This window comes from Phoenix dactylifera, unplaced genomic scaffold, assembly GCF_009389715.1.
Source record: "Phoenix dactylifera cultivar Barhee BC4 unplaced genomic scaffold, palm_55x_up_171113_PBpolish2nd_filt_p 000207F, whole genome shotgun sequence".
NCBI lineage: Eukaryota > Viridiplantae > Streptophyta > Magnoliopsida > Arecales > Arecaceae > Phoenix > Phoenix dactylifera.
In genome coordinates, this window is record NW_024067723.1 from 539241 (window position 1) to 566637 (window position 27397).

Genomic DNA, 27397 nt, shown 5'->3' on the forward strand with positions numbered 1-27397 from the left:
GCGCCCAACGAAGCAATTGCCGGAATGGGAAGGAACCGCTTCCCATCCCAAGTAAGGGCATTGAAGGTTAAAAAGTTCGCAACAAAATACTCTCTCTCTCTCTCTTATCTTAGCTCGGGAAACAAGAGACAACCCTAGTCTCTAACCTTGTCTTTGGGCTAATTCTACTTCTAATCTAACTTTCTTTAACTCCGTTTTATTGGTTGGTGTGGGCACTCAGAGGTGCGATATTTTAGTACCACCATCCTCCAATGAATGCTCTTCCTCCTCTTACTCCAGATTGTCTCTCTCTTTTATCTCTCTCTCCCTCTCTCTCTCCCTTTTCTTCTCCTTTGCTTTTATACGCTCTCTCCTTACTAAGCACTTTTCTTCTCTCTCTCTCCTCTCTCTATCCATCCTGCTATCTAACACACATCCGTTCGATCTTTTATTATTTCTTTAATCAGGGAATTTTTACTCCACTTTACACTTTTGAGTTATCTCTATTATTTGGTGCTCTAATACTCTCTCTCTCTCTCTCTCACTCTTCTCTATAATAGGCTCTTCTCTCTCTCTCCTCTATAATAATAGGCTTTCAGTCTAAAAATCCACCGCCCTCCTCTCTTTCCTGGCCTCCAACCATGGCAGACCCCTACAGCAATTTCTTCGAAGGATACCACAATTACCACCCTTACTCCACCAACCCTGCTCCCCCTCCAATTGCCATCCCCACCTACAACTTCTACAGCACGCACAGCTACAACCACAACCCCCACCTCCCAACCCCTCCCCCCTCCCCTCCCCTCAGGGAGGCCCTCCCTCTCCTTAGCCTTAGCCCGACAAGGCCACCAGAGGAGGAGGACACCTGTTGCAGTGAAGCCAAGAAGAAAGCCATGAGGATTGATGAAGAAGCTGATGATGGTGATGATGAGCCTGTGACGGTGGCCCTTCACATAGGCCTTCCAAGCCCGAGTGCAGCTGATCTCATCTCCAGAGTCTCCTCCACCGCAGAGGACAGTGGAGACAAAGAAGGAGAAGGTGGTGACGATGTGGTTCTTCTAGGCTACCCTTCCACTCCTATAGGAAGGCTCAACAAGGGCCAGTACTGGATTCCCACCCCTTCTCAGATCCTTATTGGCCCCACCCAGTTTTCCTGCCCCGTGTGCTTGAAGACCTTCAACAGATACAACAACATGCAGGTGATCCATCTCTTCCCCTTTGCCTCTTTTAAGTCTTTTTTTTTTGGAGGGGGTTATATGGGATCTGTCTTTCTGATCCACATATTTTTTGTGCTATAAGGCCTTTGCATGGTAAAGAGGTGTGGGATGTTATGTCACACCTGTCCAGATGTCTGGTGTCTGGTCTAATTGAGGCTGTGATCCATAGGACCTCCCCTTTTTATGTGATTGAACTACACATAGGCAATGTTCCTCGTGCTTTTGTTGCTTTTTGAATTTGTGTTTTTATTAGGCTTTGGCTGCTGCGAAACTCCTGAAAAGATTTCCAGCTCTTTTACGGTGGCTCAGATGTCTGTATGGCCTGTAAAGAAAAACAGTATCACATATCTACTGTACTCACAGTCACTGACCCAGAGAAACCAGTCCTTGTGAAGATTTCGATCTTGGGTGGTTTCGCCCCAAAACAAAATGAGTGCTGCAACCTTCACCCTCTCTCTCTCTCTCTCTCTGAGAGGGTGGTTCTCTTGCAGTGAACTTTCTTTGACGCTCCTATTTTCGTGTGATTATTTCCTGTGATTCCTTACTTTCAAGTTTTTGACTGATCACAAAGGCCAAACTGCAACAGTTCAGATTCACCAACATATATAAAACCAAAAGAGGAGGGCATCATTTTTGTAGAGCGCCCTCATGTCAGGGAGAATATTTCTTTCTTTCTTGCCATGATGGAGAACTTATCCCAGTCTTCTAAGCAAAAAGAATGACAAACTCTAATGACTAAAATATTCTAAAGAGCAACATTTTCTTTGTCGATACCAGAATTCCAGAATTCTACTGCAATATTTCCTACGCCAAATAGTGCAAATAGTAGTATCCTGGAAGTGTATCTCGTCACACTGGAAATCATATCGAAACTTCTCAAAGAAAAGAACTGGACATTCTATACATCAACATCATGAAATATTCTCAAGGCCAGGAAACAACTTTACTTGGTCCTTGCCGGAATTCCACAATTATTCTTATGCAGAATCCCATGTGCTGGTGGCAACCTTAACATTCTGGTTATATAGTAGAATTCATATCTAAGCTTCTCGACAAAAGTTCGAACATACCTTATACACATGTTAATGACCTCAATATTATTTGAGAAATAATAGCCCCAGTAATTTTAGGAGCACTCATTCTATGGCATATGCATCATGGAGATTCTCACTGGAACAGCAAGTGTTGATCTCTTGACTCCTTTTATTTCATGGGGTGTAACTATAGATGCATATGTGGGGGCATGGCTCACAATATAGGAAGGGTCCGGAATCTTTGAGGGGCATCCAACCAACTGCAATGCTGAGGCTCCCATGCTATTGCTGTGCACCGGGGTGCCGGAACAACATAGACCATCCAAGATCAAAGCCACTGAAGGACTTCAGGACCCTCCAGACCCACTACAAGAGGAAGCATGGAATCAAGCCCTTCATGTGCCGGAAGTGCGGCAAGGCCTTCGCAGTGAGGGGGGACTGGAGGACACATGAGAAGAACTGTGGCAAGCTCTGGTACTGCATCTGTGGATCTGACTTCAAGCACAAGAGGTCGCTGAAGGACCACATCAAGGCCTTCGGGCATGGCCATGCAGCATATGGCATCGACTGCTTTGAGGAGGAGGATGAGCCATCATCTGAGATCGAACAAGACGGTGATCTGTCGCGATGAGTGGAGGGCATGCAGTGTAGAAGAAGTGGGGTCTGGAGTTGGTACATGGTTTGATATTTGGTAGCTAGTGAATTGGCTCTATCAAATGTAGCGAGCCCTCCTAATTTCGAATTGATTTAGTTAGAGGGTTCTTTGCTCTCTTTGTTCTGGTTTTAGTAACCGACCGATATGAAAGCAATGTAGGCCAATGGCTTTGTAAATGGAGTTGCCTTAGTTTCTCTTTCTTAACTTTAACTTGGTTCGTGCAAGTTCTACTGTACTTTTAATTTGTTAGATGAAATGGAGAGCATTGAATTGAGTTATGAGGTCCTCAAGGTTTGGGCAGTTAATCTATCTTTTCTTTCCTAGTTTTGGTTAGCAATATATCTTCTTTCACTATCTTTGGTTGTCTAATTTAGTCGTCTTCTGTCCTTTGCTGGTCTCCTCTTACCCCAAAACTGGGAGTATACGGAGAGTGAGAGAAACGATGCACCTTATTGATTGTCTGTTCCTTTCAAACGGGGCAGGTATTGACCTATTTTTTGATCCAGTGCCAATGCTTTTTGGCTATAGTTTATTTCATTTTTTTCTTTTTTTTACTTTTGAATTATAATTTCCAGCACTAACACAACAATGTCAAGCCCAACTCTAGTAAATGCAGTTTGCGTTTGGTTCATGGAAATTCAGTTGTGGAAGTCCTTTTCATGTCTTCTTCTTCTTCTTTTTCTTTCTTTTTTTTGTTCCTTCAGCGGTTAATATATACTCAAATCTCTGTAACTCTTAAATACTTCTTCTTGCCCGAGAACTTGTGGCTTATATCTAGAGCTTATTAATTGTCATACAACAAGAAGGGATGCTTTATATTAATTTTCTCCAAATATCACCTTCCTCGGAGGGGAGCCTTGGAAAAGCCCCTCCTCCTCTTCCTCCTCTTTATACTTGCTTTCAGCACCTCCGGCAAGGCGGCCTCCTTCCTCTACCCCCTACCGCAAAGGAGCCTTCTTTCGCTGCAGCGAGTCCGGGCATTTTAGAAGTTACTTGTCGAAATGCACTCGTGTAAGCGCTTCCCTTGCAGAGGGATCGGCCACTCTTCTAAAGTATGTTATTCTTCCCTACTTGCTCCATGCTAGAAATCTAAGCGGAAATGTTCGGTGATCCTTATTAGGGACATTCTCTCTTGCTTGCAGCCTCTTTGGAACAGATCTTGCTATCCTATGGGAAATAGGCTTGGAGTACTTCTTTTGGAAAGATAAATGGACTCTTCTTGCTGATGTTCAGCTGGATCCTAGACTGCAAGATGGCATCTCTTGGCATCCCACCAATTCATCAGGTGAATTCTCCACTGCTTCACTCCATATATTTCTAAATACGAGGCAAGTGTTAAGTGGGATCTTGCTCCAACTGTGTAGAATCTCAAGGCCCCTCTCAAAATCAAATACTTTTTGCGGCCGGCTCTCTTGAACAAATTAAATACCAGAGGCTATATTCTGAAAGGGATAGGCAAATTTCTTGGTGGCTGCCCCTATTGTACTGAGCAGCTAGAGACCGCTAATCATCCTCTTATCTCTTGTTCGTTCGCCTCTGAGATGTGGTCCTTGTTCTGCTCTTATCTGAATAGACGTAGCTTTCTCAATCGATGCTCCTCCCCTTCAATAGTTTCTTCTTGCATGCTTTACTGCTTTACTGGTCCCTACTTTGTGATCACAAGACTTCCAGGTTTTGGCAAAATTTGGGAGTGGATCAAAGGGATCAGTGGCCCCTCTTCAGTCGAGCATGGATGAGTCCTATATCTATGTTCCTGCTTAATGTTTGCTCGCAGTTTGAGGAATGGTGCTGCATGCATCCTTCTTTTTAACCCTTCGGTATTTCTGGTCCTACTGATGGAGACGATGATAGAGGAACTACAGCTGTGTGATCGACTACAGGATCTCCTTCTGCTGCAACTGCAGCTGATTTTTTTTGACTGTGACTACTTCCGAATCTCCTGCTTTTGCTCCTATCCTGGGAGTGCATCTGTTTTTTCATCTCTATCAACTCTTTTGGCCCACTCAGTTTCTTCTTGTCTTCTATTATGATGTAAATCCTTTTCCAAACTCTCTGGACTGCATATATTCTTGTATCCTTTTTCCTTAATAAAATTGGGTGACTAATGCGGGCACAGTTCCCACTAGCCTCCTTTTTACTCAAAAAAAAAAAGCTAATTTTGCATATCAAGTCTATCTCGTTTACTTGTTTTTTTATATAACTTAATGCGATACGTATTAGTCTTTGGCTTTTTATTCTCGAGTTTCGACATTTCTGTCCCACAAAAGAATCCCATTCTTACACCCTTTCGCTCAACTTGTCTATTCCTTGCCCATAAAGGAAAGGTGCGTACGCTTTGGAGATGATTCCAAGTGCAAGCTTCTCAAACAGAAGTAGATATTTGTGACCTCACCTTTTGTATCCATGCATGGATCTTTCACCAACCCAGAATTTCCTTTTCTTTATTTTCTAAGAACTGCCATGCCTTCCACCAACAAAATCCAACGAGTCCTGCAAGACGAAGGCCAGAAGTATAATATCCCCTACAAGTGCAGTTGGATAGGCTTTTCAAACCCTGCAAGCGGATCAGCTTTTTCGGTGCATATGATGCCTTTGCTTTGCTATAGTGGATTTATGTATGTATTGGTTGATGGATGGAACATATACTACCAGTCATTCAAATCAAATGATTAGCTTGCCTTCAAGATAGATAGAGAGAGAGGGTATAATATATATTGCATGGCAAAACGCTATACTCTAAAATATAATATTGGCAGTACATCAATAGTTTATGCCATAAGGTATGTCCTGTGTGACGGAGTGAATCTTCGTGGCAGTTTCTGTTCTAAAGTGGGGGGAGAGAGAGAGAGAGAGCAGTCAGCAGCAAAAGCTCCTTGAGGGGTCTTTTCAACCACAATCCACCCATCAGTATCTGTGTGAACTGCGGATGGGGGATCAGCAAGCGTTGCAGAGACAAGCCTGCCAGCATTGCTTAGCCATCATACTTCCTCACTTTGCCCAGAATTCTTGTCATCATCCATTTATCCTTTCCGACCCTTTTGTTGTGCAACTTCTTCTTTCTTGGTTTCTCCAGTGGGATGGCTAGATATATAAATGTTATAATTTATGAAGTTGCTCCGGCATTTTACTCAAATACGCAACAACGTACAGTACAATTTTGTACAATAACTTCTCTCAGAAAAAAACAATTGGGTAAGAAGAGCAGGAAAAAAAAAACAAAGTAACAAAAATTATTGTTGTTGTTATCCTTTGGCAAACATTTAATACTACACCGTGAGGGTGAAGACTCGCCTATGCTTGTACTATAGACTCCAGTGTCTGCATGGAAGGGTAAATCTATATATGACATATAAATTTAACAAGTATTCCATTCTACTTGAACTGAGAAAATGAGCTACAGATTGTGCCATGCATCCTTTGCTCGATGGATTTAATTGCTGACTTCAAGACACCTGATGGGAGAGTAAATGCCCCTCCAATGGAATATATGGCTGTGGTTAGGTTTAATAGGAGTTCATTTTAAAGCACTTCTTTCGTTGATAGGGCACTAAATTTTCAATAACAACTATGTATCTAAAGAAGAATGAAATCTCTGAAGAGGGACAAGAAAGAAGCAGAAAAAACAAAAGGAAAAACTAAAAAAAAAAATGATGAGTGGTTCAAACGTAGTAAAAGAAAATGCTTATCGACCGCAAAATAAAACAAGACTGTTATGGTCAAGCTAGTTATGATATCTGAAAATATTTGTTATTATAGCTACTGCAATAAAAAGGGGGGATCTCTTTAGTATAGATCAAAATATACAAGCATGAACATGCATAACCAGCAAGCCTTGTATGATCTAATGGACGCCAAAGATCAAGGCGCACAGGCATGAGCATGTACACACATAAACAACAAGATTTGTATATTCTAGTGGAGACAAACGACTGTATACAAGCTTTATCTATTCTACTGGAGACCCCTAAAAAAAAGAAGAAAAAAAAAGTTGAGTGGAGATATATCACATTATTGCCCATCACTACGATCAATCATACATGGCATTGGTGCCATTGCTATTATACTCACATGCCCATGTATATATTTATCCAATAGTCGTTTCTCAAAAAATATTATGATCAAAGATTGCGTTGCGATTTGCCATTGTCCTGCATGTCAGAAATGATCGCTAGTTTTATTGAGAGTAGCACAAGTCAACGGTCTATTCTTCAAACTGTTGACTTTAAATTTCCTAGAAGTTGGATGCCGTTTGAAGTGCTAGGCAAATTCTATTTATTAACCCTGGCCTTTTCCCATGCTACGTATTGAATGAATCGTGACCTACATGCACACCTACATCCTCTTAGAACATTGCAAGCGTGTGCCTCATTGCATCAATATGCTAATAAAAAATCAAGGGAGTGCATTTCCCACGAACTCGTTCTAAACCTTTTCAGTATGGAGATACTCTCAAGAATGTCTCTTATATATTGTTATTAATTTTATGTTGAAGTGCGTGAACCAATCCAAAAGAAAGGGAGGCCAGTTTACCTGAAACAGTGGACAAGATGGAGAAGGAGGGAGGGAATGGGGGAATTACAAGAGGATTGCCCCACATGAGGGCATCAGAATTTATTGTCCCTCCGTCTAGTGGTTGAGATTCTTAAAATCCCAAGGCATTTCCGACCTCCCATATAATATCTTTGTATTATTTTCATACCTCCATACGATTCGTTTGGAATGCTGTAACCTTGACAAGGAGACCAGCACCACTTAGGAAGCAAACATTTATGCCTTTCTCCTGTTCACATTCCAACACGCATGACACGGGGACAGCTCTGTCTCCCTTGATTGGAATCACGAGGCCTTGTGGAGGGAGCTGGAGACACTCGTACTCTCATTTTCTCAAGCAACCATCCATCTTTGAGAAGCCCAAAAATAATGCAAATTGGCATGGGGCTTCGATAAACGACTCCAATATGTCTACACATAACACGAAGATAAAATTATTTGAGGATCAGATTCCAATAATCACTGGCCGCATTACCTACTTTGCATTTAAACTACTAAGATCAAAACAAAGGTGAGAATTTATCCTGTTATCCACTATATGTGTGAGAATCCGTACAGACGTGTATTTATTCCCACATCGATTATTCGTCGAGAAGATTTTGGGTACTTATACATGACTAAAGAACCCCCCGAAAATATACCTTTCGACTAGCTTTTTAAGTGAACCCCCAAAAAATATACCTTCTGACTAGGGGACACTACTCTATGGATTTACGGAGACTGACCACAAGTAGATCGTGATAGTTGTGATTAGATGTGGATGAATTTGAACTCTTAGCCTAACGAAAACGTCGGGGTTTGAATGAAAGAAGTATGTGAGGACCCGTGTGGGCGTGTGTTTAGTCTCATATCGGTTATTCACCGAAAAGATTTTGAAAACTTATATAAAACTAAGGAACTAAAAAAAAAATCTGGCTAGCTTTTTGGGAAAGGCTTGAGTTGTTACAATACATATGCCCCGAGATTGGACTGGTCCACCAAACTTTGGTCCATCTAATAATTTCTCCCAATAATGAGCGTTACTCCAATTGCCCCATGATTATCAAAATAACATTGTTACTTTTAGATGCCACAAAAATGATAGGTTAGGTAATCTTGTTAAGTATGCCTATAGTGATGGCTTGTGGATAGCGTGAAATCATTATATGGTTCTGCAGTCTCTCAACATGAAGAAGAAGAAGAAGAAAGAAAGAAAGAGAGACTAACTTGCAATATTTAGTACATCTGATTAAACTGGGAAACTTTGCAAATTTTAATGCAAGTGAATGATGAACATTTCCTAGCAACGGTGGTTTCATAAAGTTGATCTGGGCTAAACTTGTAATATAGTACTCCATTTGCATTAAATTGCTTTTACCTAATTAAAATATGCCTAGATAACTTTTTGTCATCATCAGCATCATCAAAACCTTCTCCCATCAAAGTAGAGTTGGCCATGGAACACAGCTCTAAATAAAGAAAGTTTGATAAAAAGGATCCAGCACAATTTTCCACTAATTATTAACTAGCTAGAGTCAAGTCTCTAGGACAATCATAGATACTGAAAATAGTACAATATCTGAATAAACCTAACTATTTAAAGGAATCTCAACCATTATAGCTTTCATGTACCATTGACCTTCTTTTTATCCCTTTTTCTGGGATTGACTGGACTAGATTCAACAAACTGCAAGAGTAATTGTTAGATTCACCAAGGGGTAAGAATCTATCTATATATCCTTACCAAATTATATTTTCAAATTTTGTGATCTTAATACTTCATGACCCTATGCCGGCTAGTCTTAGATCAGCTGCTTGGTATTCCTTTCCACCTGAGAAAGTAATAAAATTTGAATCATGGTGAGGTAGGAAAAGAAAAACAAAATTTCATCATAACACCATAAATATCTAACAAAACACTTGTAATTTTATATTAATGTAATTGAAAGCACTAAATAAAGTATCAGGAGGAAATAAAGAAAATCCCCTGTGGACTCTCTCGGCTACATGCTTGATGTATCTATTCAATCAAATTGTTAAATTGTTCATGTATTGGATGTTACAGAGAATCTTCGAGTTGTAGGTACAGAGGCCCCTGTGCTTGGAATAAGGGGAGGCTTGGGAGGAAAGGAAGGACGAACATGTGATCAAAAGGCAAAAGTTGGCACAAAGCATGACAAAAGAGCATTTCTAGGCCTCTTTTTATAGGACCATGGGAAAAGACATGACTTGACGTCCACAGCCAGAATACTATCAGAACATCAATTCAGGGGATAATGCAGGTAGACATGCCACTGCAAATTGAAAGATCAAGGTCTATTTGCATGAGTCTTGTCTGCAGAAGGAAAAGCACCCAGAAATAAAGCAAAAGAAGCCCACATCTTTTGAGGCGTACAAAAGCAAATCCACTGGAAGAAAACTTTTGTTTTGTGGATAACAGTAAGGGGACCTTCAACATACTAGCATGTATAAAGAAGCCATTGCACATAACCCCTCATTAGGTTTGAACATCTATAGCGCCTCATTTCTTCTTCTTCCTCTTTTTTCATTTTTCTTTTTTTATAAGTACAATGGCTGCTCATCCTATCCTTGTGTAGGTGCAGCTAAGGGGTCTCCTGATGTGTCCAGAGCACCTTTCTAGAATGCTCCGCTTCATAGGAAGCGATCCAGTCGGTAGTCCTGTTCGTCTTTCTATACACGTGTACCACCTAATACTCACTGTAATCAGAGGGTGTCCGTCTTCCCTTCGCCCCTCCTCTCGTATCCAACCGATCACCGTAGCCAAGTCTCCCTCGAGGATAATGTGCTCCGTGCTCCGCACCTTATCTCCTCCTTGCATAGGAAATGTCTTTCCATACTGCTCTAAGCTCCATTCCTAGAACTGTCAGCCCATGAGTGCATCGCCCGCCTGCAGCTATAATCTGTAAATCGTGACTCCTAATTACAAAGTCCGCTCCTGCTCTGCCGCCATCACTAATTACATTACTGTCAAAGTTCATCTTAAGATGACCGGATGGTGGGGGCTCATAGGAAACAAGGACGAACTTGAGTGCTGGATCAACGTAGCGGGAGTCCCAAATATCTCTAGCCATCCTAGCTGAAACCATCTCAGTAATTTTGATAATCTCTGCTGCTTGACGGAGGGTATAGAGCCTTATTTTTTGATAATTACGTAAACATTTACTACCAAATGAAAAAAATATAAAAATAAGAATCTTGTGGTTGGCCACCATCAACTTAACCAGTTAAATGATTATCTACAATGACACGATAGGCATGGCTAAATATATGTGTAGGCCGACTGGCAGGAAAAGTACTATAGGTAGATAAATAGATACAGAGCGCATTGGATCGTCTCTATCACCGTTGGATTGATACGGATCTTTAAACCTTAAAACTAGTGGTTAGAAGCAACCATTTCTCTGTTGCATCCTAAAAATTAAGTATTAATGGAATGTGATAGCACTAATATCTTTTTTTTCCTTGTCTCACGTGTATAATACTCATCTTTAGTAGGATGGGATATGACAGTACTATCCTCTTTCTCTCCCTCGTTATCTTTTACCTCCTCTGCCTCAAGTTGGATATTTTTCTATTTATTTCTATGATATTTATATTTATTTTTGTAGATTAAGCATTCAAGTCTAAATGTTGGCGTTTATGATGGACACCTTAGTATTTATTTATGCAGAGTTGCTGTTCACTCCTGGCAGAATGGTGTTTATTTTCGACCGTGTATTGTTTACTCAATTACTCCTCCAAACTTTCCGTCTATCTTTTTCCATTGTTATTTTTAATAAGACAGACCTCACTTGACCGAGGATGACCATATATATATATATATATATATATATATATATATATATATATATATATATATATATATATATATATATATATATATATATATATATATATATATATTATTATTTCTACAATATTTATATTTATTCTCACATACTACAAGTTTATTATTTTGGTTTTAGTGTTTATTTTGAATGGAGAAATAGGGTGCCAGAGGGCAGAGCATGTCCCAAGAAATTTGCGTCGTTGTGGACAGCATGTCTCTGTTGGGACCAAAACAGGGATATTGTGGAATAAACTAAGGCAAAACCAAAGCCAACTAGAAGCAATATTCACACAGGCAATATATCAAACACCTTAAGAGCAGAAAGAAAATACACCAAATTTACGTGGAAAACCCTCCAGTGTAGAGGAAAAAAAAACCACGGGGCAAATCCAATCAATCCACTATAATAAATATAGAGTTTACAACCCTCAAGTTTATGCCCAAAACTTGAGTTCACAACAAATTGGGAAAAACTCCAATATCACCTCCCTAAGAGTAACAATGATCTCACCCAAACCACCACAGTGTGATGAACCCAAGAATGTAATGAGATCCCTAACAATGAATACTATAAACTCCCTATAGCATCCAACATAACTCTTAGATAGAAACCCAATTTGTTAAATCATTGTGCAAAAACAACCACACCCAATAAAAATAAAGAAAGAAAGGGAACAAGAGAACCTGTTTTTCTTCCTTTATTTCTTCTTCGTTTGGCGTGCCGATTTCTGTCACTGTGCCCTCTGCCCAAAATCCCAAGAGCTAACGCACCGTGGATCCTTTTTTTTTCTTTTCTCCTCTTCACAGCCGCTCTCTGTTTTTTTTTTTTTGAGTTTTTATGTGCTGCCGCCTTTGATTCACGCCTCCCTATTATATTCTTTCACGCGCACACTCCCAGGGTCCTGCAAAGGCAAACAAAAGTAAAGCCCTAATGGGCTTTCTGGGCCTCTCCAAGTGGGCTGGACCCACTTACAATCTCCCCCTCCAGCCCACAGAGAAAGAAGACTGTACTCTAACTTGCTAGTTAGAATCCATACCGGCCAATCCGGCACAAAGTTTCAGCTTCTCTCTTGTCACAACTTTTGTCATCATGTCAGCTGGGTTCTTGTCAGTGTGAATCTTCTGTAGTAATACTAACTGTTCTGCAACTACCTGACGTAGCCAATGGTATCTCACATCTATGTGCTTCGTACGTGAATGATATGTAGCATTCTTGCTCAAATCTAATGCACTTTGACTGTCACAATGAACTACGTACTCATCTTGCTTCAAACCCAAATCTTGGAGAAACCGTCTCATCCAAAGCATCTCTTTTCCTGCTTCAGTAGCTGCAATATACTCAGCCTCAGTGGTAGATAAGGCAACACACTTCTGCAGTTTCGACTGCCAAGATACAGCTCCCCCTGCAAAAGTAAACAAATACCCTGAAATTGATTTTCTTCCATCAAGGTCACCTGCCATATCTGAATCTGTATGGCCCTCCAAAATTGGTTTTGAGCCCCCAAAAGTCAAGCACATCTTGGAGCTACCTCTCAAGTATCTGAAGATCCACTTCACTGCTTGCCAGTGATCTTTCCCAGGATTAACAAGGAACCTGCTAACAACTCCAACAGCATGAGCAATGTCTGGGCGTGTGCAAACCATGGCATACATCAAACTTCCGACTGCAGAGGAGTAAGGAACTACTGTCATACTATCTTTCTCTTCCTTTGTAGAAGGACAAGTCTTTTTACTCAGTCTGAAGTGACTACCAAGAGGTGTATTGACTGATTTAGCCTGCTTCATGTTAAACCTTTCAAGTACTCGCTCAATATACTTCTCCTGTGATAACCACAGCTTCTTGGCTTTCCTGTCACGAAATATCTGCATACCCAAAATCTGTTGTGCTGCACCAAGATCTTTCATGTCAAAGTACTTGGACAATTCTGCCTTCAAACTGCGAATCAACTGAACATCTTGTCCTACTATCAACATGTCATCTACATATAACAGAAGAATAATGAATTTACCATCAGAAAATTTTCTGACATACACACAATGATCTGCCTCTATCTTGGTATAGCCATGACCCACCATGAATGAATCAAACTTCTTATACCATTGCCTTGGAGCCTGCTTTAACCCATACAGACTCTTTTTCAACCTGCAAACCATGTGCTCTTTTTTCTTTACTTCAAATCCTTCTGGCTGAACCATGTAGATCTCTTCCTCCAAATCACCATGGAGAAAAGCAGTCTTCACATCTAATTGCTCAAGTTCAAGATCTAAGCTAGCTGCCAAACCTAGAACAACTCGAATGGAACTCATCTTGACAACTGGAGAGAATATCTCATCAAAGTCAATACCTTTCTTCTGCTTGAAGCCTTTTACCGCCAATCGAGCTTTGTACCTCACTAGTTTTTCACCATCCATCTTTCGCTTAAACACCCATTTGTTTCCTAGAGCTCTTTTACCTTCAGGAAGCTCTACCAATTCATAAGTATCATTCTTCTGTAGAGAACCCATCTCTTCCAGCATAGCCTTTACCCAGCTCTGCTTGTCCTTATGAGTCTGCACTTCCTGAAAGCTCTCTGGCTCCCCCTCTTCAGTAAGCAAAACAAACTCTGATTCAGGGTATCTAGTTGATGAACGACGCTCCCTGGTAGACCTCCTAACCTGAGGCTCTACCACAGTAGGCTGCTCCCCCTGCTCAACCCTCTCTGGCAGAGTAGACTGCTCCCCCTGCTCAAACAAATCGTCCTCATCAACAACTGGCTCATCACCTTGGTCTTCAACTTGCATCTCTCCTCTATCAGTGGTACTTTCTGGAGGCAAAGAGATAGATGTAAAGTCAGGAACACTTTCAACTGTTTGACTGGGCTTCTCTACTTTTTCAAAGTCTGCCAAGGTCTGGTCTTCATGAAAAACCACATCTCTACTTCTGATGATCTTCTTCTTCTCTAGATCTCATAGCCTGTAGCCAAATTCTGCATCTCCATAACCAACAAATATGCAAGGAATAGCCTTATCATCAAGCTTTGCTCGTTGTTCCTTAGGCACATGTGCAAATGCCTTGCACCCAAATACCTTCAAATGAGAGTAAGAAACATCCTTCCCTGTCCACACTTTTTCAGGAATATCAAAACCTAAAGGAACAGATGGAGACCGATTGATTAAGTAGCACGTAGTAAGTACAGCTTCACCCCAGAATGACTTAGGCAGTTTAGCCATCCTCAACATACATCTGACCTTTTCTATAATGGTGCGATTCATCCTCTCTGCAACACCATTATGCTGTGGGGTACCAGGAACTGTCTTCTCATGTCTAATACCATGCTCTGAGCAGTAATTCTCAAACTCATTAGATGTGTACTCACCTCCATTATCTGTACGAAGACACTTCAATTGCTTCTCTGTTTCTCTCTCTACCAAGGCATGAAACTGCTTGAAGCACTGAAATACCTGGTCTTTTGTTCTTAAAACATAAACCCATACTTTTCGTGAAGCATCATCAATAAATGTAATAAAATATTTACGGCCACCTAAGGACTCTACTTCAATGGGACCACACACATCAGAATATACCAAGTCCAATATATTGGGTTTTCTACTAGAGGCTTTTTGAAAAGAAATTCTATGATGCTTGCCAAGTAAACAATAATCACAGGGATTCAATGACATACCTATATGGAAAGGAATGAGGGACTTCCTTCCCAAAATCTGCAATCCCTTCTCACTCATATGAGCCAGCCGTCTGTGCCACAGATCTGGTAAAGCATCGTCTTCAGTCATATTCACTGTACCACCGCACAACTTTACTTGTGTTTTATAAAGTGTGCAACAGAGCTTTCCTCTAGCAAATATCATTGACCCCCTCGATAGTTTCCATCTCCTATTGCCAAAATAATTATCATACCCAGCTATATCAAGAGCATTAGTAGAGATCAGATTCAGACGCATATCTGGAACATGTCGCACATCCTTGAGTGTAAAGGAGCATCCAACATTGGTAACAAAACAGATATCACCAATTCCCACAATATCAGCATAACTGTCATTTTCCATCTTCACCCTGCCAAATTTACCTACTCTATAAGTAGTGAAGAGCTCTCTCCTTGGAGTGATATGACAGGAACATGCTGAGTCAATTACCCACTCCGCATCGGGATCTGCAACATGACAACACTGGTCCTCTCCCACACAGAGAACTGCCACTGCTTCATCTGAAACACAAGCAGTGGTGTCTTCATTATTGGCCTTGTTCTGATTCTTTTTCTCTTTCAATTTCTTTTTCCAAGCCTTGCAGTGTTTCTTCATATGACCCTCTTTATTACAGTAGTAGCACTTGATTTTTCTTCTTGTACTAGACTGACTTCTAGAAGTACCGCGCCCCTTAAAATCTCTGCTCTTACCTCTTCCTCTGTTTTCTGTAACAAGAGCCTGTGCACTGTCCTTACCCATGTCTCTTCTTCTTGTTTCTTCATTAAACAAGCTATCTTTCACCAGAGTAAGTTGTAGCACCCCATCAGGAGCAGAGTTGCTAAGTGACACTACCAAAGTCTCCCAACTATCAGGCAAGGAACTCAACAGTAATAATGCCTGCAACTCATCATCTAGCACTATCTTCATTGTGGTCAATTGATTCACCAAGTCTTGGAACTCACTCAAATGCTCAGCAACAGATCTTCCCTCTTTCAACTTCAAATTCACAAGCCTCCTAATTGCAAAGGCTTTGTTTTGGGCTGTCTTCCTCTCATAGAGACCCTCTAACTTCATCCAAAGACTGTAGGCATCTGTCTCTTGAGATACATGATGGAACACACTGAGATCAATCCACTGTCTGATATACCCAATAGCTTTCCTGTGCATCTTCTTCCAGTCACTATCACTAATGTCCTTTGGCTTAGCATTAGCACCTTCAATGGGCTCATGTAAATCCTTACAGTAAAGGATATCCTCCATCATAGGCTTCCAAATAGAATAATTAGAAGCACTAAGTTTCATCATAGTACCAGAAGAATTCTCCATCTACTTCCACAATATCTCCATACCCACACAACCTCAGCTCTGATACCACTTGTTGGGACCAAAACAGGGATATTGTGGAATAAACTAAGGCAAAACCAAAGCCAACTAGAAGCAATATTCACACAGGCAATATATCAAACACCTTAAGAGCAGAAAGAAAATACACCAAATTTACGTGGAAAACCCTCCAGTGTAGAGGGGAAAAAAACCACGGGGCAAATCCAATCAATCCACTATAATAAATATAGAGTTTACAACCCTCAAGTTTATGCCCAAAACTTGAGTTCACAACAAATTGGGAAAAACTCTAATATCACCTCCCTAAGAGTAACAATGATCTCACCCAAACCACCACAGTGTGATGAACCCAAGAATGTAATGAGATCCCTAACAATAAATACTATAAACTCCCTATAGCATCCAACACAACTCTTAGATAGAAACCTAATTTGTTAAATCATTGTGCAAAAACAACCACACCCAATAAAAATAAAGAAAGAAAGGGAACAAGGGAACCTGTTTTTCTTCCTTTATTTCTTCTTCGTTTGGCGTGCCGATTTCTGTCACTGTGCCCTCTGCCCAAAATCCCAAGAGCTAACGCGCTGTGGATCCTTTTTTTTTCTTTTCTCCTCTTCACAGCCGCTCTCTGTTTTTTTTTTTTTGAGTTTTTATGTGCTGCCGCCTTTGATTCACGCCTCCCTATTATATTCTTTCACGCGCACACTCCCAGGGTCCTGCAAAGGCAAACAAAAGTAAAGCCCTAATGGGCTTTCTGGGCCTCTCCAAGTGGGCTGGACCCACTTACACATGTCTCATCCTACTAACTAATGCTTCTCTTTTTTTCCTCCTTTTTATGTAACGCACCAGGTTTTATCATTAACAACCATTTTGGGATGCCTCAAGATGTGTACTGATCAAATAGCTGCAAAAGCAACCAGATTCGAGCTTGGCTAAACTTATGTATAGCCTGGTCCAACTATATATATATATATATATATATATATATATATATATATATATATATATATATATATATATATAGCAATAAACTTAACGGAGAGAAACAATGTTGACATATTTTAGAGTGAACTTAAGAATTCTTGTCCCAAACATTTGATAACCAGATAAGCATAAAAAAATATTGACTATACTGCATGCATCATATAGCCGTGCACACAGCTAATAACAGCTGCTGGTTTTAGCTAGCTCTATTTGTCAAGCATGTATTTTAATATATTATCATAGAAATTTGAGCCGCTGCATAGGCTAATTGCTGGTGCACGCAATAATTCATCGATAAGAACTCGAGTCGTGAGGTACTCCAAACATTCTCTCTCCCAAGCAGCATCAAATCACTAATCTTTTTTGAGGATTAAAAAGGGAAAGAAAGCATCCATCTTATAATGTTGGCCATCCCATAAATGATTAGTTTTTGGTGGACCCCAGCCCTTAACTTCTTCTATTGGCTGATTCCATTACTAGTTCATTAGTTGAGCAGTCATGATCATCTGATTTCACGTGGGCTCATCCACTGTGCGCTCAGGATCCATCAGTCCCGGACCCAGAAACTGTCGGCAAGAAGTATCTGGCTGCTTTGATTAGACCCCGAAGGGCCCAATGGACCTCAACGGGGCCCAATGGAAGGCTCCGACTGATGGGCCCACCAGATGACTTAAGAATCCGACCAGGGGGCCCACCCCACACGCATGATATTGGAGAAAAATTTTACTACCGGATAAAAAGGCAAACGGGGTAAAAGGTATGCTCTGTTCTGAAGCTAGACCTAGGTCCACCAATAATTGTCCAACTCTGTAGCCCTCCATAAAATCCGGAGGGCGGGAGTAGGGCTGGAAAGTGATCAGGCATAGGCTGATCACCTAAAGGTGAAGAGGTATATGAAATCCCAGTAAAGGCCAACAAGCCAGACTAACTGCAATGCACGCACTGCTCCAGCATCAGGCCTGAGAGTTTTTTTTTTTCAGATGAATGTATCAAGTTCCATAGCGCATCGAATAATTCTCTCTCCTCCAACCAAAGAGTTTCTTTATAATGGTTAGTTACATGAGAGACTACCCAATCTACTGTCCCATTGGTAAGGCTGAGGCTAATTAATGTGAATCTAATGCACTGCTGAAAATGGAGGTAGCCGCCTCCAGCTTGGTTGCTATTAGTTTATTGGTTTGCTTTGTTCATACTAATAACTTCGTAACACTAATATTTTTTTTTTTTGTTTCTGTAAATTAGTTGGATGTATTTTTCTGATTTGTATTATGTATGTCCATAGTTTGAGTTTTGGATTTATCAAGATGTGCATGATTAATGATACAGAAACATTTTAGTAAGTCTAAAGATAAAAGACCTTGAATTCTAGTATATTTAAGACTTAATTTGAAGTCTTTTTGTTTCACCCACCACTTGCTAACTACATAAGAGGCCTCCGGTCCTTTTATTTTTTGTTTTTTTTTTCCCTCTTTTTTTTCTTCTTTTGACTGGGTAGTAGTTTGGTCTTTGGGAATCTCGCTCGTGGGTTCGTAATATTTGATTCACATGAAATAGTTCTCCCGAAAGTTTATATAAAATTCCACCCCAAAAAAAGGGTGACGCCTATTATTTGTGGACCAGCGAGCTGCCCGTTGCACAGGATTATTTTCTGCACATATTTCTATAGCATAAATTTGTAGTTCCACTTGCAAGCAAACATTGTTTCTATTCCATTCATCCGACTCCAATAATACTACATACACATCTTTATTCAACTTGTAATAACATAGAGAGCTAAACCTCAATTTGATTTTAAAATCGATAGCAATAAATTTGTGCTCATAAAACACTGCTATTTTAGAGCTTTAATATTCATACTTTCAATTCTCAACTTGGAATTTACAATTATCAGATATGCACCCATTTTCACATCATCAACATAAGAAATATATAGCCACCTATCAGATGTTAATGGGTGGTGGTGCATCAATGGCAGCATGTGTGATTGGTGCAACACCACTATCAAGGATAAATCAAAAGGTGAAGGTTGACAACTAAAAGATAGCCACTAATAGGATAGTAAACACCAAACAATGAAAATGATTCTCACCAGCCGACGCTTAAGAAAGGCCGAGCACTATGCCCTTCGCTGACCAACATGTCGACAAACTTTAAGGGTTCGGAAGCTATCGCCATCTCAGATAAAATCAAGTCAGGTATGTGTGTGAAAGAGAGACCTAACAAGTAACAACCTTCATTCTTTTTTATCACAGTTCATTTAGCGTATACCAAATGTACAAGAATTTTTAAGACTAAGGATTCACAAACAATTCAGTGTACCTATAGAATGTCAGATGATCCATTTTTGTCGAAACCAATATCAGAGACCTGCAATAAAGTAAGTTCTCTTACGATGCGCTAAAAGATAACCATGTCACACATTTAGTAAAAAGCAATGTATTATAAAGCAAACACCATCAAGCATCCTTCTCAGGAAATCTACTTGACCATATATATAGATAACCAGATCTTGAATAATCAGAAACAGGTATATTATAATAACATCAGATCCCCTTTCAAGAAATATTATGAGCACAATAGCATTCGATCCCGTTAAAAGGTAATATAACAAAAACATGGGTATACTAGTTGTTTGCTCAGGATGAGAACTGAGTATTGCACTAGATACAGAATCTACAGGAAACAAACAAAATAACATTATATTCATTTCAGAAAGTTAATGTTGATGTGGAAAGACTAGGGTCATGAAATAAATATCAGAGCTTTTTGGGGGCAATCAACAGACAAGATAACAACCAAACTGGAAGTGAGAGATCAAGGACTTCTAGAACAGATAATTTTTCCTGATATCCATGAATAGTATGACAAACTAAGATGAAGATCCTATGGTAAATGGTCCTATAAAATTATGTGGTGGGCATCAGAATGAAAATCCACTGAAACTTCTTGTACACATTCCCATAAGTAACTATTGCATCACTCTGTTTTGGTAGGAAGGCCTTTTCTTCTGAGGGTCCATAATCAATTCTAGCTTGGTGTAAATCCATCAAAGGTGCTCTCCTTCCCATTAAAGTTGATATATTTAAGTGCTGCTTTCCCCTTTATTTGATGAAAGACTTTTCCTCTCCTTTTACTTTGAGGCCTTCTTTATCCCCCTGTCGACAAGATTTAGTTCGTCAAAAGGACCAAGTGCCATGATACTAAAGGGCTTTCTGACAACTCTCATCTCGTAAATGCACTAACCTCTCAAATCTCTCATTGGACATTGAAGAATCCAATCAAATGACAAAAGCTCTTTTTTCCCTAAACATAGCAAGAGGAGGACCATTAGTGCTTTCTGGATGATTGATTTTCATATGAATACATACATAACATGTCAGAAATATACAAGCTGCATTAAGCAGACCTTCCATACTCAAAGCTATGAATATTTCCAGTAAGTCATGGATTGTGTGGGATCCTTTAAAATGCCATAAATGCAAAAGAGAGTTCTATGACCCACATGCCTGTGACATAGGCAATCACAAAGCAAAGCTGGTGCACAATTGGTCATAAAGAACATCAAGGACAAAAAGAAGTCAAGAAGATGAATTTAAGCTAGAACAACGTGATAAATTTTCAAAGCATAAATTTTCAACTGCATATCCAAATGACATGTATTATATATTGTTGAATCAATAGTAACTTCTGAAGGCCATAACATTCAAATTGGATATCTGAAAACTAATATTGTGTATTACTGAAAAGCTAACGACAAGCTCCATGATACCTCGATGCACAATGATATTTGATCCTGCCTAACATCATAGAAAACTTTAATGTGGTTGAGTGCGAGTCAGTAAGTCAACATCTATTCAATAGTAAGTTTTGTTCAAGCAGGCATTTTGGGTCACATAGAATTAATCTTATTTGAAGGTCTTTTTAATGGTTAAGGTCAGATAATTAGTTTTGGTTAAATTTTAATTGTACTACCTTTATTAATATTTACTATGTTGAGTAGTTAAAGCTTTGAGATGTTTGCTCAAGTTTTTTCTATTTTTCCAATTGATAAAGATTACTGCTAAGTTTGCGAGTATATAGTTCTTATAGTTCAATGGCTATCACTAGCTATTACTTAATTCCACAACTTGAACTTACTCAAATTTTCTTCAGTGAATTCAAATTTATTGACCACAGAGAAAAGATGGTGATCTTCTTGCTTTCTTAACACTTCACCATATCAATAGCTCACGTCAGGCCGCTAGGAACATGTCAAAAGCCATCCTCTCCACAAATCTTCATATAGATGCCCTAATGGATGTCCCAGCCCATTTATCCATGAATAGCTTTATGATCAACACAAATCTTAGATTGCTTGATGCTCCAGGTTCATAATCACACTTACTCTTCTCTAAAACAACAGAGAAAGCAACTATGTAGGAGTCTGCCGAGAGCATTTAAATCAACGTGCAATGACGATAGCACCATTAAATTCTTTAAAATCACATCTGATTAATTGATTGGCATATTAATTGAACACCTAGTTGCCAGAGTATTGTCTAAAAAGTCTCTTTTCAGAGATATTAGTTGAACAGTTAGTTGCCAGAATATTGTCTGAAAACTCTCTTTTCAGAGATTGAGTGTAGGGTGTGTCCTGATGAAGCTTTCCAACTATTCTAGATTAACTGACATGCTTAAGATTCATTCATTCAGTCACTCAATCCAACATCAGCAACTAACTTAAATCTTACACATAGAATACTTATCTGCAAAGCCTCTCTAGAATGTGACTCCCTACCAGTCAATGATCCAGGACAATCCTTCTCTCCTTCATCATGTTGAATTTCTCTGTATTCCATCATTTTTTATTTCAATCATCTTGTATCTTAACTGCTCTAAACTCACCCAGTAACTTTGAACCATACACCTATCACAAATACAGGCTTCTGCCTGGAACTGTGAAGGGACTCAGAATGGGCTGATTGTCTAAAAACAGTTGAATCAAAACAGAAAGCAAGCATATGCAAGAAAAAGAAAAGGAAAGAATGCAATAAGCTCTTAATTCAAATATACAGAAAATAGGAAGATTAAAGAAGAAATATATAAGTAACCAGTGAAGTAGCGATGAAGTACAGATGCGATCTGGTCCTATTTGTGATTCATACTTGAAAAAGAAAAAACAATCAATAGAAATTAACCAAAATAAACATAAAAATATGTCATATAATGTCAGTTTGGTGGCCTGCTATATCAACACCATTACCGTCTCACTGATGGTTCTTGTCTACCAAGTTTTTCAAATTATGTCTCAGATTTTTTCATCAAAAAAAAATTGTCTCACTATTTACATGTCATTCCAAACCCTCATCTTGTATTTGACATCTTACAGAGGATTGTCCATGATCCGCTATGTTGCACATGTCCATAACAAACTCATATGATCTTTTCTTAATTTAGCATCTTAGATACAGAACATGGGATTCATCTGATGTACTCTTTTCTAATGCAATAAATCTTTAGTCTTACAAGCATAATACACAGCAATACCATTTGATTAGAACACTTAGAAGCAGAGTGGTAAAATATGTCTGAATTCTAGAGATGAGGAAGTTGATCAAATGGACCAAGAAGCATATAAGATATGCCAATTAGAGAAACGAACAAGCAGAAAAGCTAGAAAATCTGACACCAAATTAACTTGAATAGCAAGAACCTGGAGCTAACCAAAAGAAATAGTGATATAGGAGGATCCCAATATGTGACTGCAAAAATGGTGAATGCATGCCCATACAGCACAAATACGGATAGAGGTACAGATATGACAGGATATCGATATGCCAATACGGCAAATCTTGAAGTAGGATACGTATGGCTAAGATGATATGTAGATACGTACACATAAGAATATATGTATATATGTAAGTGGCGTATTAATATATCAACTATGAGACACATATATGGATATGAGATAAGAAGATATACACAATACGGATACGTGGATATAGCAAATCTTGATAAGGTAGGATACGATACGGCTAAGATACATACATACATCTATACAAGCATGCAAACATATAAATATGTACATATATATATATATGCATAAATATGTATATATATATGCATAGATATCTACATATACATACATGCATACCTAGATTCACGCTCATGTATATATATAAAAAAAGAATCCATAAATCATAGTAGGCTATCAAAATACATAGTCCATGCTTCGTATGGTAGCATTGGCTTTGACAAGCTCATCATTGAGCCATTATTCCATTTCCATACTTCATATTTTAATATAAGAGACTACAAAATTGACCTCCCCCCCCCCCAACTTTTTTGGAGCTATCAAGAAAGTATCTAAAGTGTATCCAGGAAGTATCTCGATTATTTTTTAAATTGTGAAAAATAAGATACTTAATACAAGCATTGGACACATATTCGAGAAGTATCTAATGAGCATCAATATCTGATATTGATACAATATGGACACGATATGTGATTTTAAGTATCCTATTATGATGCTTCTAAAATAAATAGAATAGGGTACATGAAGCTTGCCTCTAATAAATTCAAAAGGATCTAGATTATAATACGTTAGCTAGCGATAAAAGAAGGATATATTGGTTTTAGTCGCTTACTTTATTCTCTGTGTATTTTGACTCCTTGCCTAATTGGGCCACTTAACATTTTCCATTCCACAATTACCGTAAGAACATTATCTCCCCCTCCCCCCCCCCCCTCTCCCCACCACCCCCCGCCGCAACCACCCCCCCACCCCGCCATGGGGGCATCTTAATACGCCATAGGATAAATCCCAAAAACTCTTGCCTTCCAATCTCAATGTTTTCCTGTCTACTCTGAGTTCGCTTAGCTCTACCTGGTGCCTCTTTCACAACATTAGCAGTAAATATTATTTAATCTTAGATCCATCTTAGGAGATGATAAGAATGTGATACACATATAATCTGAAGTGATTCTAAATCGAAGACAGGAAGAAATTGGGGGTATGACAACAGATATGATATGTTCTCTGATTAAGGAATGCAGTTAAATACTTAAAAAATAATAATATTGTTAATCACAATTGAACATAATTAAAAATAATAATAATGTCATATCCTGTTAATTTGGGTCAGACATATGGATCCCAGATTGCCAATTGTTCTTATCCAACACAAAGACCTCAAAAGATTTTTCCACAATTTACCATTTTCATTGCGACTATTGACCTTCATCTTATGTACATGTCTCACTTTATGCTCAGCTTTATCACTTATATCAAAATATCAAGCAGTAAAGTCAGTCCAAACAGGTGTGATCTTGATAGAGATAGAATGTTTACATAAATGCATAGTAGTAAACAATAAATTCAAAAAACTGGTCATAAACATCAGATTTGCACAAATAGAAGGAAAGATCAAAGGAGATATTGTTATACGATAGGTCTATATATGCAAAAGAACTTGATAATGGTGAACGACAAACCTGCATTGAACTGAAAACAATTAGCAAATTCATACATCAAACAGGAATCTTAACCCTTGATAAAAACAAATGGAAAATGTTTTGCAGTACCTATCTCAGAGATTTGCAAGGCATACAAGTGATGCTGGGGCAATTAATGGTATTGGACACATATACTAGCTTTAAACACTTCTTCATATTTCATCCATATTTAATCAAATCCATTTTTTATCAACATAAAAATGTTGTCTGACAAGTGTTGATAAACTCGAGCATATGCAGTGTCCAGAACAAAATTAAGCCCAAGCAGTAAATACATAGAAGCAGTCTATATGTGAAAATTATTAGATTCCCTGGCCATGAATTTGAATGGTGAATTTGAATGGAACCACCCATGACAGAAACCTCATCATCACATCAAGGCAAATTTCCTGAAAATTTGAGAAGATTAAACATGCCGCATGCTGGAAAACGAGATACTGCATAGTATGGCTTGAAAATTCACTCCAATATTGCCATTAAAGGCACGATTCAGCTTGCAAATAAATAAATTTGGCAAGTTGAATTCATGATTTTCATGGCATCAGATCACATTATTTTGACAGAAATTCCTGAATGACTGTAAGATTTGCACCAATGAAGTAAAGATAGCAAACATTTTTTGATACATTTAATGTACCAAATGTTACCTCTCTGATGCTCTCTTATCTACGACGTGAAAGAAAAGGTAGTTTACCGAAGGTGTTAAAACTCATCATATGACCAGCCAAATGTATTTTCATCGATCATAATAAAATTCCATTATCATTGGTAGTACACCTCTATAAGATGCTAAAAAGGTCCACAATTTACATGAGTTTAGAAAAAACAATTGCCACTCGAGATGGTAAGCTTTATAGCATGGTATGCAATATCAGTCCGAACCAAGCAGTATGGGGCGTGCCGTACCAGTTCGGTACTGGTACCCGGTACAGGTGGCGTACTGATATGCGGTACGCCAAAAAAATTTTCGTACCGTACCGTACCGACATTGTGCTAGTGTGGCACCAGTATAGGGTCCGGTACCGAAACAGCGAACCTTACTTTATAGGCTTCCTCTATAAATGAGCCTACATCTTGTACCAATTTTGTTTTTAAGAAAGAAACAAGGTAAATATATAATTGTCCCTCACTTCATCGTATAGACTTTTTTGCAACATTCATTTAGTTAATTTACTGCCAGACTTGAGATTTTAACATCTAGCATTGATCTTAATTGATCATCAAAAGTCAAACAGTTAAATCTTGAGATTCCATAAATTCATCAACTTGTCCTTTTTTTCGTGAAATAGGGAAGAGTAGAATATGAAAAGCATCTTCAGATGTAGTCAATTCTAGTGTACAAAGGTTTACCATGAATCAAGGAAAATGTGGAGTCTTCAGAGGATGAGTACTTACCAGCTCAATCAACTGAATAAAGTACAACCAAAATCAAGGTTGTGATCTGGCTTTGAGTCCATTCATGGTATCAGTGCTTCCCTTGAACGATGGACTTACTTGGCTTAGCACGTAAAGCTCAATTCACCAATTCTTATCTCTTTCGAAAAGAACGATAATCAATAATAAAAAATAGAAAGTATAATACAATTATAATATTAATACTAATAATAAAATATATAATAAATATAGTATTAATTTATTATGAAACAAAGTAATCAATGTGGAGTGTAAATTCCAACATTCAAATCATACCATAAGATATTTTTTTGCCTAAATCAATCTTGCTGTGTCCCATCACCCATGTAGCATATTGATGATGCTCTTTCTGAAAATCTGAATAGCTGAGATCATGGGTTTAAATGAATATAACACAAAAGATTAACCCTTCAGAAGGTCATTCTAGGACTTAATGTCTGAACTCTGAAGTATGACATACCATGGAAATATTGCCATCTCATATCAAAACATATTTTAGTTGGAGTTCTTGCTTGTTTCAGGTATGTAGTACTTGCACATAGCTTCTTGGTTCAACGCCAATAGAATTTAAAGTTGAAGCACCCTCATTCTAATAGAATTACCTTACCGGATCATCCTTTGTCATCATTTCTTTTCTTGATGTCAAATTCAAAAGCATGACATAGTTCAACTATTCAATAAGTAATAATCATGGTAGAAGTAATGATTTACAAGAAATAATAAATATTAGATTCATAAAAAAGTTACAAAATTCAAGTTCTTGACTGTGACACGTGATCATAGATGAACCAATTCCGAAGCCAGTGTGCATAAAGTCTGTGTTAATCAAGCAAACATAAGCTAAGAAATGGTCATCATTCATACGAGGGGCTGTGTCATATGTTCAAACATCTGAAAATACATATGTGCGTCCGTGCGTGTGTGCATGCATTCTAAATACATATTTTAGTTGGAGTTCTTGCTTGTTTCAGGGGTGTAGTACTTGCACATAGCTTCTTGGTTCAACGCCAATAGAATTTAAAGTTGAAGCACCCTCATTCTAATGGAATTACCTTACCGGATCATCCTTTGTCAACATATCTTTTCTTGATGTCAAATTCAAAAGCATGACATAGTTCAACTATTCAATAAGTAATAATCATGGTAGAAGTTATGATTTACAAGAAATAATAAATATTAGATTCATAAAAAAGTTACAAAATTCAAGTTCTTAACT

General features: G+C 38.7%; 1 protein-coding gene across 1 annotated transcript; it reads left to right on the top strand.

The window, feature by feature from the left end:
- Positions 1 to 322: 322 nt before the first annotated feature.
- On the top strand, positions 323 to 3163 carry LOC103720342 (zinc finger protein WIP2-like). Its single transcript, XM_039117367.1, has 2 exons — positions 323 to 1178; positions 2424 to 3163. The coding sequence occupies exons 1-2, from the start codon at positions 621 to 623 to the stop codon at positions 2859 to 2861; spliced, it is 996 nt and encodes a 331-aa protein (XP_038973295.1). The 5' UTR covers positions 323 to 620; the 3' UTR covers positions 2862 to 3163.
- Positions 3164 to 27397: the final 24234 nt, after the last annotated feature.